The 15,324-nt window shown below is 42.0% G+C and overlaps 1 protein-coding gene across 4 annotated transcripts in view; it reads left to right on the top strand.

The window, feature by feature from the left end:
- Window positions 1-15,324, top strand: part of LOC131237419 (uncharacterized) — a 148,432-nt gene that overhangs the window by 113,750 nt on the left and 19,358 nt on the right. For all 4 annotated transcript variants that reach the window (XM_058235164.1, XM_058235165.1, XM_058235167.1 and 1 more), the window contains one exon: window positions 9,583-9,643. In XM_058235164.1, coding sequence (XP_058091147.1) covers window positions 9,583-9,643 — 61 coding nt within the window. The remainder of the gene's footprint in view (window positions 1-9,582; window positions 9,644-15,324) is intronic.

Raw genomic sequence — 15,324 nt, 5'->3', positions numbered from 1 at the left:
GGATCCCTTTCTGGCTGGAGGTTGATCTGGATGAAGTTATAACCGCTGGTGCGAAGTGCGATGATGCTCTGGTTAAGCTACTCCATAAATGGGAGGATTTCTCTTACTTTAGAACGTGTCTGGGTGGTGGTTCGGGTCATTCGATTTCTCTGAACCGGTCATATCCGTAGGACCAGAGTCAGGCCGTCGACACACGGCCTGTTGTGAGGTCTCAATCTTCATCTTGCTTGAACGTGGACGGTGGAGATGATCCTTAGGTAGATGGTGATGTCTCCTTGGATATCAACGTGGATGATTACGTGGATGGTGTAGATGGAATGGAGGATGAAGCCAACGATGAGGATGCCTTGGATGTTGATAGTCACAGAGAGGTGTCGTCGGATGATGACGCGTGGCATGCCAAAAGAGGAGATCCAAAGGGTGGTATGAAATCACGTGCCAACTACGTTGGTATGAATTAATGCTACAACGTCCGACATGTGTGAAGAGTTCCATTAACTCGGCATATCCTCTTCAAGTACGCACATGCGAGAACCAAAATCACTGTTTTGTCTCTCACTTCAACACTCAACCTTTCGAAGAAGGGTGAAATTGCAGGGCTTCTCGCAACGATGTCTTCACGGGCTTTGAAGGCAACAATGGGGAAGTCGACCCAAGGTTCCTCTTGGCAGATTCTCACAGGATCTTGCTAAGTCCCTAGGTGGTTCTAGGGCCTTTGGTTACGTCACATCCAGAAGACCTGTGAGCGATTATTGTCAGAGATTCGAGTACGATGTTGGTTGTGGAGTAACGGGTTTCGGCAGAATCAGACACAGGGGATATCGAGATTGATAGAGTGCGATCCGAGGACGAGCTTCTAGACTTCTAGAAGAGGCTTTGGTTGCGACTTTGTTATGCGCCGAGAAAATGAAGGTCCTGACCTTGTTACCTTAGAGCCTTGCTTTGATATGATAGCCAAGGACCCCTTAAAAGGGTGGGAGGCATTATGGGCATGCGATTTGGAGCTACGAATAAGGATGTGTATGATTTCTTATAGTACGTCAACTCCAGAGCTGTTCATTGGTAGCAGGAACTCCACACGCTAAAATTGAAGGAATCCTCCGTGGGCTGTAGAACTTCTTGTCCCCGAATGCTCTATCAACTACGACTCAACAGGCAAGGTCAGTCTAGGAAAGAGGGCAAGATCGGGTAAAGCTTCTCTTCAATGATTGTTCTGTCATGGAATGTCCAAAGTTTGGGGTGCTAGTTCAAAATGGCCCAAATTAGGAAAAGTCTCAACAAAGTGAAGGATGATATTATAGCAATTCAAGAATCCAAGCTGTAGACGATTGACAAAGGTACGTTAGGGGGCGTTTGGCACTTGGTGTTAGATGGGATAGAATTGCATTTGGTCCCATGCAAATTTCATCCAACATTTAGGAAGGATGAGATAGATTGGAATTAGGTGGGATGGAATTGCATTTGTTCCCATGGGGGATTTCTGTGGATTTTGAAATCCACTACACATATGGGCTCCACATTGATGCATGCGTTTATCCATGCCGTCCATCCATATACACTGTTTACATTTGACATTCTAGTTATATATGTATACAAGTGAACGACATTCGTTGTGAATTTAGTCTGTTGAGTACAATTCATGGTCCACCAAATAGGATTTTGCTTAATCCAGTGTTTTCCCGTAGCAAGAATTTTATCCCAAGCATGAGATTGGACGGCTAAAATACCACGATATTTCTAGACATGCAATCATTGTACAATAACAATGTTAATCCCATCTAATACAATTCAATACCATTTTATTCCACAGACCAAATACACCCTTAGATTCTATCTGGGGGGGTTAAGCACAAAAATTGGGTGGTTGTTGACACAACTAGTGTTGTCGGGGGGATTATTGTTGCGTAGAAATCTGATACTTGGAAGATGATCGACCATACCGTTCGAGATTTTTTTCCTTTCCATTCTTCTTTGTGATGTTATTTCTAAGTTTCAGTGGGTATTTTAGCAGTCTACGGTGTCATGCCCCAAATTCGGTGAACACGGGCTCACAGAATTCCTGAACTCCGAATCCGTTGTTGACGGCCTCTGTGGTACCTCGATTTTGGCTTGTGGCCCACATTCGGCAGGTTCCGAATGTCAACATCACATATCCACAATATAACATTTGATTACAGTGTTGGAAAGGGAAATACAAGATATAACAAAATTTCAAAAGATCAGGCTTGCACTTTAGCCTCAACGCTGCTGATACGCCATGGCATGACCTGCAGCGTAAGCAAACGCGCATAAGCCTCCTACAAAGCTCAATAGAGTGCATGCGTGCATGCGCAATGCATATGACAAGTATATCAATGTCAGAGTAAGCGGAAAAAGATGGAGGGCTAAGTTGCAAAGTCCATGAATGTTATTAACCATTTCAAGGCTATGCAATGCAAGTCCTATAGGGCCGAGTGTCATTTGTTGGAAATGCAATGCATGGATGCCAATCCTCAACTAATCCACATATCAGAATAGTTCCCATCTAGTACATCACTGGAGTCTAGTACACTTCATCACTGATTGCCGCCCATCGCCCACATGATCAAGTGAGTGAAAGGGACGTCATTATTCGCCTCGTCAGTGGTATGGCAAATCTCACCTGGCTCACAGATAGTGAACCCATTTCAGGAGCTGGTCGGACTCAACCTAGCATATAATCGACTTCACCTGGGCGGGTAAAGTCACACCCCATTCCAATCAACCTTGACATAGAGGGAGAACCTACTGGTATTCGCCCCTCGTGTACTCATGAATCCACCTGGTCTTGACATTGAAGCATCCTACTGGTACTACATGGTTCATGGGCTTTCGCCCAAGGATGTCTATGATTCCCTATAACCTTAATCCCTATAACCTTAATAGATTTCCGGTGTTTATAATCTCATCCGTCAGTCTTGTCCAGGCTGTGGGAATGCCTCCCTAGTGTTGCCAGGGAGTAGATGCAACGTGCCATACATAGCGTACAATGCATGAATCACACTATCTATGTTTTGCATCAAACCTACACGCATAGCGTGATCATGTGAGGCGACCCTATCTTGTACGGGTCCCTTGGGTATCTCAAAGCCATAAGGCGTATGCTATGATCAATCATTAGCCATAACAGGCGTACATATGATGCGTATGATTAGTGTTCGAAATATCGGTATCGTGTTATGTATTGCATCCTTGGGATACAGATATGTATTGGTTATTGCACGGGATATATCGTTTGTATCATGTAATTTATCACAATTTGTGGGAAACATGGGGAAACATTAAGAAAATGGTTGATTTTATCAATGAAACTTCAATGATTGTTAAAAAAGACCTTAATACACACTTTTAAATCATAAAATCTCAAAAAATAAGTGCACATAATAAGTTTCCTTTGTATAGGGTCCTAAGCTATGCACTGTCTAATTGAACTTATGCAACTATATTCAAATGCATAACATTTAGAGTGTATGTGATGATTATTCCATCAAACACTCCCGAATTCTTTGAAATTAGTCTCAATTGATAGATGGTTGAAGGGAAATTTCAAAAATAAAATAAAATAATATTTTAATAATTTTATTAATTTTTAATTAAAAAATGATTTTTATTATCTGAAAATTGACGAGGACTTAACAAATCAGTATATTATCCCTCATTCATGCTTGATTTCATGTTTGGAATGCAACATTGCAAGCAATTTGGGAGAAATTGGGGAAATTTCTAATTTTCCCCAATTGGACCACTTGCATTTATATTTCGAAATTAGTGTGTTTGTGATGATCATTTCATCAAATACTCCTAAATACTTCGAAATTAGTCTCAATTGACAACTAGTTAAAGGAAAATTTTGAAAAAAAAACATGGAGAACATGAAGAAGAAGAACCAATGGATATCGATATTAAAGCTCCAACTCCATGATTTTTTATACAAAACATGAAGAACCAATGGATATCGATATTAAAGCTCCAACTCCATGACTTTTTATACAAAACATGAAGAACCAATGGATATCGATATTCAAGCTCCAACTCCATGATTTTTTATACATAACATGAAGAACCAATGGATTCATAACCATTTGACACCGATTTAAGATAATTTCAACAAAAAAAGAAATCGAAAATTGAAAATGCTCACGGGATCGAACATGTGGGATATATCGGCACTACCTATGCGTTTCATATCGCACAAGTGGGATGCAAGATATATTGTGGGATATGCCGATATCATCGATATTTAAAACATTGCGTATGATCATGTGAAAGGGGCATGTAATTCATTATACTAAGCATATTATCAGTGTGGAGCTACGAGGCTAAGTACTCTAACACGTTATCATCCATATCATCCGTATACATGCCACTACAACTTTGGAAGACTTGGGCCTAGGTGGAGCTCACTTGGATCTATCCCTAATGGGCCCCACATGCTCCTACATAGGTGAGCCTATAGTCCAAATGCCCACTTGTAGCGAGCCATGTGGACACATCAAGGGTCCTAGATGGGTTCCAAGCTTAGCCTCTAATCACTGCCTAAACATGTTCCTAATAGCCTAGAAAGGAGCGATAAGTGGGGTGCACAAATGATCGCGGTAGGTCCTATAAAGGACATCAAGGTGGGCCCTATAATGCCCTAAAGTTGGGCCTGCAAGGTAACCCATTTAGATCTCAAACATGCCCCATAAATGGGCTATTAATGAAAGAATGGGGTGGATGTATCATACATTCATCAAGGTGGGGACTACTGTGGGCCCCGCCTACAATGGGTTGTAAAAGCTGTTGGACAATGCAAATATACAAGACATACATCAAGCTGGGTCCATAGTGGGCCCACGCCCTCAATTTGGGTGGCAAAATAGATGATCGACATGGATTTCACATACATCCAGGTGGCGAGCCACCATGGGCCCTAACGTGCGCCCCAAGGTGGTGCCCACACGTTGGACAGCATCGGTAGGCCCCATTGTCCAGCGTGGGGTCCACTTGGGCTAAGGATCTACCACACATCGGGTCCATGCTCTAAAATGAGCTGTCAAATAGATGGGCAACATGAATATACGACACATATTTCAAGGTGGGATCCAGTGCTGGCCCACCTGTTGGATGACGTGGATAAGACACATACATCATGGCGGGACCCACTTGTGACAACCTGAATAAACACATGGACCATGGCAAGGTCCACAGCAGGCCCCACAGGTAGGTTGGATGACAAATAAACATCATAGTAAGCATTCAAACACCCCTGTTCCTTGGTGGGGCCCACCCCAAAACCAGGCCACACAGTTAAATGATCTGTCCAGGGATGGAAAGCAAGGATACAACACATACATCAAGGTGGGATCCACACACTAATTGGATGACAACTAAACATCACAGAAAATTTTCAGGAAGTTGGACGATTGGCATTCAATCGCCATTGTTTCCTTTGGTGTGGTCCACCTATACCGAGCCCCACACTCCAAAAGGGCTCGTCATAAGTATGGACAGCGTGGATAAAACATTTACACGATGGTGGGACCCTTACAGCGGGCCCCACAGTGTGGACGAACATGCTGGACAACAAGCTTTTAGGGAGGCCCACAAGGGCCCATTGCCATTTTGTGGTTGCCCAAATGTGGGGTCCACTTGGAGGTCTCTCCTACATGGTGGCGGGAGTCCATGGTGGGCCCCACGGCCCCTAGAGCTGTTTGGAAATGAAAATGGAAGCAGGCCCAGCCCCTACATGCATCTTCTTTGAACAAATGGGTTAACCACGTACATATTCGGCCCACAAGGCCCATCGGCCTTTCTGGTGGCCAAAATGGTGGGCCGCTTGGGGTGGAGCATGCACATCATGGCGGGACAATACGGTGGGCCCCATGGCCACGTGATTGGCCTGGAAAATAAATATTACGGTGAGTCTAAGGAAGGTTTCAACGGTAGGCATCATTTCCCAGTGTTTCCTTTGGTGCGGCCCATCTGGGCATCAAATTTGCCTCATTTTTTTGGGCTTGTGGCCCGAAATGATTTGGCAAAGCTGATGGGTGGCGTGGATGAGCACATACATTACGGTGGGACCCATAGGTCTGCAAACCATTGGAGCTGGGAGGGGTTGGCCTTAGAAGGTTAGGCGATATGAATATTTCTCTTATCGGGAAGTGGATTTGGAGATTTGGTACAAAGCTTGTAAGAATGTGGAGGGAGGTCATAGCCGGTAAGTATGAATTGCAAGTGGGAAATTGGTTTATTAAGAGATCCTCCCTTTTTAAGGCCTCAAGCAATTGGAAGGCAATCGTAGCAACGGAATAAATGGTTCATAGGGATATAACTTTTTTTGCTTGGTGATGGGAGACATTCGATTTTGGGTGGACTCTTGGTGTGGGAGCAGCGTGCTTCAGGATCTATTTCCTTCGGTTGCGTGGCTTGCTTCGGATGGCTTCATCTCGGTGGTGGAATGTTATTCTTCTCTCGGTGCCCTCCTTGCCGAAGGAATAGGACAAATGATGAGATTATTGAACTTACAAGGTTGTTGGACCTTCTCAAGGACTTTAGCCATTCAGTTCTTGATTTAGATTCGATGATTTGATCGACTCACCCTTCTGGTAAATTTTCAGTCCGGTCGTTACACGGGTTGATTACTTCATTGTTTCGCTTCTACAGGCCATCACATCCTTTCAATCATGGTTCTATTGAGGCCCTCCTCGTGTGGCAGCCTTTGTTTGGTTGGTGGGCCGGAAAAAAAAAGGTTCATACTATTGATAACCGTCAGAGGAGATCACTAGTCCTCCCTAACATTTGTGTCATGTGTATGGCTTACATAGAGTCCATCAATCACCTCTTCCTCCATTGCCTGTTTGCTAGAAAGGTTTGGGATCACTTCTTGAATGAGCTTTACGTGGATTGGGTCATGCCGAAGTCCATGGAAGAAGCGTTGTGGGCTTGGCATGGGGGTGGAGTGGGAAAATCCGGTAAAGCAAAGTGGTGGCTGTCTTTAATGGCGGTGCTATGGGCTCTTTGGGGAGTTAGGAATGGATGTTGTTTTCGGAATGAAAGGGTGGACGTAGATGTCACTATAAGGAAAATTCTATGGTTTATTTCTAGTTGGGACGTTCACGTCATAGCCTCCTAGGCTGTCTTGTTTATGTTTTTCTGTTTGGGCTCCCTATATTTTTTTTTTCGCTTTCACTTGTGTTTAATAAAAATTTTGTTCCTCAAAAAAAGCAAAAGAGAGACCTTAAACCCTTTAATCACTCCTTTTCTATGTCATCTCATAAGCTCAAACAACCTAATTTTACAATTGTAGAACTTCAAATGTTCCTTGTTCGGAGAGCATTTATGCAACGTTTTAAGTATCGATATTGCACATGATATTGCACCCTCAGGAATGGGAATATCGCAGGATATACTGGCAATATCATAGCTATCGTGTAAAGTTTTGCAGTTTCATGGAAACTATGGGGAAACTTGATGAAAATGGCAGAAATTTTCAATGAAACTTCAGGAGAAGTTAAAAACACATGATTAAACACTTAGAGCTCAAAGCATTAAAAATCCTTCGCATAATAGGTTTCCATTGTTTAGGGAGCAACTATGCATTGTTGGCCATAAATGATGCAGTTATGTCCAAAATGAGTTAATATCATTCATAGCTATATGAGTCATATCCATAAGGCGGCATGGAAGTGGTGCTCGGACCAAAGGGTCCATGCAATAGCCTCCTCATCGCATGCTAGCTATTTCACATGATGCATATATCAGGTGATATTATCTAGAAACATCGGAGATGTTGGCAAATTTCAAGAAATATCACAGTCATATTGGGAAATATCACAGATGCGGTAAATATCAATGATATTATCGTTGATATATTTCAAAGTATGGAATCCAACTATATTTTGTATCACACATGTGAATAAATTGATGTATCGGCTGATATCGTCAATATTTAAAACACCGGATTTATGTACCCGGAAAGCTCAAGTCCCCTGTAAAATCCTAAGCTCACTTACTAGATTCTCTCTGGATATTGAGGTGCTTGCATGAGTGTTGATGATTTAATGGTAAGGTCTGTAGTTGCAAAAAGCATAAGGGGAGGTGGGAGGACAGAGTACGGTTAATAGTATCCTAAATGTATTCATAAGGTCTCTGGTTCAGATATCGATATCGTATTGTGTCGATATTGGTAACCTTGTTCCAAAATCAGATACCCTAGCTATCATTGTATATACTTGTATCATACAAACATTATCCCATCATTTGGAAAGTCTTCAAAAGGAAGAATAGGGCCTTGGAATTGCTAGTTTAATTGATAAAAATTATGCGTTCTTGCTACATGGTGGAGGAGGTTTGGGAAAGAGCAAGAATCTCTTTGCAGAAAGTTAATTGCATCCAAATCTGGTGATCTTAATAGGGATTGGACCCTGGGTTCGGTGGTAAGAAGCAATGGGTCTTTTAGTTGGAAAGCTATTTTGAAATTCAGTGACGCCTCAAAAAGAGTGGGAAAAATCCTTTATGAAGAGTTTATATTAAAAGTTGGAAAAAAAATAAAAAAATCCTAAGCCTTTGGGATAATATTTCCTAGACTCTTCTCTTTGGCCGCTAAGATCATTCACGTCAAGGATTCACACAAGTTGGTGGAGGGACAAGTTATTTGGTTGCTTGATTTTAGAGAGAGAGCCTTTGGGATGATGAGATTTCCATGGTTGTGGACCTTTTGGTTATTTTAATGAGGCAGTTTTCTCTGCATTTCAAGAGTGCACAACCGGATTGGGACCTGGGGCCCATCTCAGTTAAAAGCTTCCAGAAAAATGCTTGTGCTGCCAATTGATCCCAAGCCATCTGGATAGAAGTATGGGTTGTGGCGACGCACCTTGGGGTGGTTGCACCAATAGAATGTAGAATCAGTCAAATGCCTTTTCTTACATTGTACAATTCGTCCTCATTTTGGCAGAGTTTCTTGGGCATGTTCGACATTCGTTGGGTCCACCCTAAGCCATGGATAGAAGTATGGGGTATGGCCACTCACTCTTTCTGTCCTCCCACGCAACTTTGTTGATCTCTCGAATAAGTGAATTGTGAGTGGTGGGCCATTCTCTTCTTGAGGCAAAAGTCTGTGTAGAATGCTTTCTGATGCTGTGACATGGGGGATCAAGAAGGAAAAGACAATCCTTCATGCATCTGCAGGTGGTGGCCAAAGAGAAATGATCTTTGACTAATTGCAGTCTTGCTTCTGATGCTTTCAAAGGGGTCTTCATATCTGATCTCCTTAGGGAGTGGATGATGGTGTTGAGTAGGTCATGTAGGCAACTGGTCTTTTGGGTTGGTTTTTGCTGGCTGTTTGAGTGTGGTTGTTCTTTCTTTTATCAATTTCATTAATGGATTCTTTTGTTTTTCTTTCTGTCGTCTTCTAGCTTTTGCCCAGCAGGCAATTTCCAATAAAATATTTGTTTCGATAAAAAGAAAGAAAGAAAGACAAGTATCTGCTTAGGGCATCTAAATTTTTTACTATTGCTATTTGTATGTATTGAAGCCTTTAAAAGCAGCTTTTCCTGAGACTATGCTATTTCTTTGTCTTTGCAGACCGTACAAGGATGCCAATTAATCATGCAGATATGATAAATGCTGGGACACACCTTTGCATGTAAGTTTTACACTTTTACTTGCTGATTGGCAGTTCAACATACTTCTTTACTGAATAATTTGCTAAAAGATAGCGTAATTCAATAACTCTGGTCACTGTGTCCACTGTCTCATTTTTCTTGTACCAGAGGAAAAGGAACCTTCTACACTCTTCTTATTGGAATAGGCTAAATATAACTGTGTGCATTCTCAGTTGGCTTACCTTGTATTGGCATTTGTTTCTAGGTAACTGGCTATTATGCATTCACATCAGTGGAAATCAATTAGATATTCTTAGTGTGAATTATTTTGCAAATTATCTTCTTTTGTTACATTATGAAATCAATATGGTATGGTGAATACTTACTCAAAGAGTGGACTAATCACAAGCAAACTTTTTTCTTCATAGGACAGAACAGTCAAAATCTTTCAAGGACTGTAAAGTTATACCAGGTGAGCCTTTGACTGCACAACATAGCTGGCAATTTTCAATGTATGTATTAAGGGCTGGAAGAAGGAGATGAGCGTAGAACTCAGCCTAGGATAAGTTGATGATGTTGGGGTTGGGCTGCGGAATCACATAGAGATGGATCTGGGATAGCAATCCAAGAGCACCAAACAAACACAAGTGAACACAAAGATTTAACGTGGAAAACCCTTTTGGGAAAAAACCACGGTACAAAGCAACAAAAATCCACTACGAAACCATAAATTACAAAGAGAAAAGACTTACCAAATTCAAACAAGCTTGAACCTCACCTTTGCTATACCCTTTGCAACCCTAGAACCCCTTTTAGAAACCCTTTCGAATACTTTCGAAAGCCTTAGCATGCCTTAGAATGGCCCTAGGGACTCCTATTTATAGTTGGGAAACTCCCACTTGCGCACCTCCTTGGAAACCGCCTCAAATTTATGTAGTCCACGCACAATCTACGTAACCCTCGACTAGTCGAGCCAGAGCTTCGACTGGTCGAAGATATTGGGGATTCCAAATACATTGTCGCTGGACTTCAAGTCGAACTTTCTCAGGCCCAAGTCGAAGATCTCCAGATTTAAGACATCTTTTTAACAACAATCTCCACCATGCCTTCAATCTTCAAATGTGTAGCTTCTTGCCATCTTCTCTTATCTCTGTGTCGCATCATAGCTTCAATCAATGCTTTCGTGCATACTCCGTCATTCTTTTACACCATTGCTAAGCCCAGAAAAGTTGCACAGAACTTGAACTTCTCTGTAGGAACGACCTTGGTGAGTATGTCTGCTGGATTCACGCTGGTGTGAATCTTCTCCAGTGTTACTCCTCTTTCTTTAAGTACTTGTCGGATAAAATGGTGATGAACATAAATATGTTTAGTACGCGAGTGATAAACAGAATTTTTAGCCAAATTGATAGCTCTCTCGCTATCGCAATTAACCGACACGGCTTCCTGTTGAAGTCCCAACTGATTTATCATGCCTCTTAACTAAACACATTCCTTAAAAGCTTCCATCACTGTCATATATTCTACTTCGGTCTTAGAAACAACCATCATGGACTGAAGCTTCGACATCCAACTAATTGCTCCACCTGCTAGTATAAACGAGTAACCAGAAGTCGACTTTCTACAATTCACACTGCCTACGTAGTCCGAATCCACGTTCCCTGCCAACTTTGGTCTTGTCTTCTCAAAAGTTAAGACGTAGTTTTTTGTACTTCGAATGTATCGAAGTAGCCATTTCACCGCTTCCCAATGTTGCATGCTGTGGTTTGACATGTATTTGCTCACAACACCGATTGCCTGTGAAATATTTAGTCTCGTACAGACCATGACATACATTAAATTGCCAACTGCATTCGAATAAGGCACATGTCACATAACTTGCTTTTCATCAATTCATTTAGGATATTGTTCTGAGGAAAGCTTGAAGTGAGCTACGTGGGGAATGCTCACCGGCTTTGCCTGGTCCATCCCATACTTGATCAACACCTTTTCAAGGTATTCTGCATGTGATAACCAAAGCCTGCTCCTCTTTATGTCTCTATGAATATCTATGCCGAGAACCCTCTTTGCAGCCCTCAGATCTTTTATCTCGAATGTCCTTGATAACTGAGTCATCAGTACGTTGATTTCAGACATATCATGACAGGCGATCAATATATCATCAACATACAATACCAGGATGATGAATTTGTCATCACTCAAGTGTCTTGTTATAGACACAGTGATCATATTAACTCCGAGTAAATTTCTGACTCAACATGAAAGAATCAATTTTTTTATACCACTGCCTAGGCGACTGTTTCAGGCCGTACAATGTCCTCATTAACTTGCAAACTTTTTTCTTTGCCCCTTTAACTTCATATCCCTCTGGTTGGATCTGCTCTTCCAACTCATTGTGCAGGAATGCAATCTTGACATCCAACTGTTCCAGCTCGAGATCGGATTGAGCAACTAGCACCATCACGAATCTGATAGATACTTGCTTAACTACTGGCGCGAATTTCTTTATGAAGTCAATTCCTTCTCTTTGAGCACACCCCTTCGCTACCAACCTCGTTTTGTATCTATCCTGTTTCTTTTTGAATAGCCATTTGCTTCCAATCGCTTTTCGGACCACTGGAAGCTCCACTAGCTCCCATATGTGGTTTTTGTGCAACGAGTCCATCTTATCATCAATAGTGACCTTTCACTTTTCTGCATCTGGCTTGTTAAGAGACTCCTGAATAGTAGACGGGTCTCCTTCATTTGTAATGAGGGCGTATGCGATATTAGAGTCGTCCCTGTATCTTGCTAGTAACCTGTGATCACGTGGTAGGTTCCTTCTCAGAGGTGACTGCTCCACCTGCTCCTGTACCTCTTTCTATGCATCTCTCCCTGAGTATCATCTGTGTCAATCTGGACACCTATGATCAACTTTTTTGGTTCGTCTTGCTCCTGATTATTCTTGTGGAATAGGGAGGTTTCATCGAACCTGATGTCACGGCTAGTAATGACCTTGCGTGTGATCTTGTCGAATAACTTGTAACTTTTCACACCTATACCATAACCAACAGATATGTACTTTTTTGCTCTATGGTCTAGCTTATCTCTCTCAATTGACGGTACATGAGAGTAAGTCTCACAACCAAATATGCGTAAATATGAGTAGTTCAGCTTATGACCACTCCATACTTCCGCTGAGATTTTACATTCAATTGTCATAGAAGGAGACCGGTTCACAAAATAGCAAGTCGTGTTAACGGCCTTTGTCCATAAGTTCTTGCCCAACGCAACATTACTTAACATGCATCGGACCCTTTACAAGAAAGTTTGACTTATCTGCTTCGCCACACCATTTTGTTCAGGCGTGTGGCGCACTATGTTGTGCCTAATGATCCCTTTATCCTTGCAATATTCATTAAACTCAGCGGAAGTGAATTTTCCATCATTGTTAGTCCTTAAAACATTTATTTTTCGCTATGACTGTTTTTCCACCATTGCCTTCTATTGTTTGAATATGGTGAAAACTTCGGATTTACGTTTCATGAAGTAAACCAAAACTTTCTTAGAGTAGTCGTCAATAAATGAAACAAACCATGACAACCCCCCAATGGAAACTTCTGGCGATGACCCCCATACATTAGAGTGCATATAATCTAGCACTCCCTTACATACATGTTTTTCAGATTTGAAAGATAATCTAGATTATTTACCATATATACAATGTTCGCATATATCTAAATCAGAATTCTTAAATGCTAGAATCAAACAACGATCAGATAGTACCTTCATGCCCCGCTCGCTTATGTGGCCTAGACGAGCATGCCACATACATGCAAAAGTGGAATCTACAACAGCTGCTACTGCTCTACCTGCTGAAGTGCTTCCGATCAACCTGTAAAGGTTTCCGTGCCTTTGCGCTCTCATAACCACGAGTGCCCCATTTGAAACTTTAAAGATACCATTAAGGCCGGTGAACTTGCACCCTATAGCCTCGAGTGCATCAAAGAAATCAGACTTTTCTTCATATCAGGAACGTGCTTGACATCAGTCAAGGTTCGCTCCATCCCATCAAACATCTTGATGCTTACAGTACCAATAGCCACAACATTACAGGTATTGTTATTGCCCATAAAAACCTGTCCACCATTGCATTCCTTGTAACTTGCGAACCAACTCCGATGAGGAGTTATGTGATATGATGCTCCTGTGTTAAGGATTCACTCATCTCTAAGATTATCATGCAAGTGTCTTACTATAGACGCAGCTAGAACATCACCTCCACTTGTTTCTTCATCAGATGTGACAACATTGGCCTCCTTGGAAGAAGTCACTGAATTTTCTTTCCTTGCTTGGGGATTGGTACAATCCTTCATGGGTCCAATCATCCCCCAGTTCCAGCACTTTAGTTTTCCTTTGCCTCTGCCCTTCGATTTGGATCTAGATCTTGAAGATCCTGTATCTCAATTAGTATTCCTGCCTCTTATAATCAATGCATCGAAAGATGTCCCCATGCCGCCGGATAGCTTTCTCATGGCCTTCCCTTGAAGGGCTGAGATAACGGTGTCGACACTTAGGGTTTTATTTGCGGTGCACATTGAGTCCCTGAATGACTAATACGATGCCGGAAGAGAATTCAACAACATACATGCTTGTTCCTCATCTTTGATCACTTCTTCCATATCCAGTAATTTGTAAATCAATTTATCAAAGTTGCTGATGTGGGCCTCCAGGTCTCTACCATCTACCATCTTGGAAGGCATACCATTGTAGCTTCAAGTGTAGGCGATTTTCAGAGGATTTTTTCGCATAGATATCCTCTAACTTCGCCCATAAACTAGCCACAGTTTTCTCCCTCAAAACATTATAGAGGACCTCATCCGTGAGACATAAACGTATCGAGGACAAGGCCTTCTTATCAAGAGTATTCCATTCTTCATTAATCATAGTAGACTTTTTCTCCTCCTCGCCTTGCTTGGTTAGAGAACTAATCATCTTGATCTTCCATAACTCAATGTTATTTTTCCCTGAATACTTCTCAATATCATACCTAGTGCTTCCCATTGATGCTAATCCTGCAGATTCAAATCTGTGCCCCAACAATAGCTCTAATACCACTTGTTGGGGATTGGGCTCCGGAATCACACAAAGAAGGATCTAGGATAACAGTCCAAGAGCACCAAGCAAACACAAGAGAACACATAGTTTTAACATGGAAAACCCTTTCGGGAAAAAAACCACAGCACAAAGCGACAGAAATCCACTATGAAAGCATAAATTACAAAGAGAAAAGACTTACCCGATTCAAACAAGCTTGAATCTCACCCTTGCTACACCCTTTGCAACCCTAGAACCCTATTTAGAAACCCTTTTGAATATTTTAGAAAGCCTTAGAATGCCTTAGAATGGCCCTAGGGACTCCTATTTATAGTTGGGAAACTCCCACTTGCGCGCCTCCCTGGAAACCGCCTCAAATTTACATAGTCCGCGCACAATCTGCGTAACCTTCGGCTAGTCGAGCAAGAGCTTCGACTGTTCGAAGGACCCTTTGACTGGTCGAGCTTGTCCTTCAACTAGTCGAAGATCTCGGGGTTTCCAAATACATTGTTGCTGGACTTCGAGCCGAACTTTCTCAGGGCTAGTCGAAAATATCCAGATTTAAGACATCTTTTTAACAAAAGATGAAACCTAAAGGGGGAAAGATTGGTACTATTTGGGGTGAGTGATATGAGAAGGCAAGTAT

This window comes from Magnolia sinica, chromosome 2 (genome assembly GCF_029962835.1).
Source record: "Magnolia sinica isolate HGM2019 chromosome 2, MsV1, whole genome shotgun sequence".
NCBI lineage: Eukaryota > Viridiplantae > Streptophyta > Magnoliopsida > Magnoliales > Magnoliaceae > Magnolia > Magnolia sinica.
This window is presented reverse-complemented; position numbering and strand designations above follow the sequence as displayed.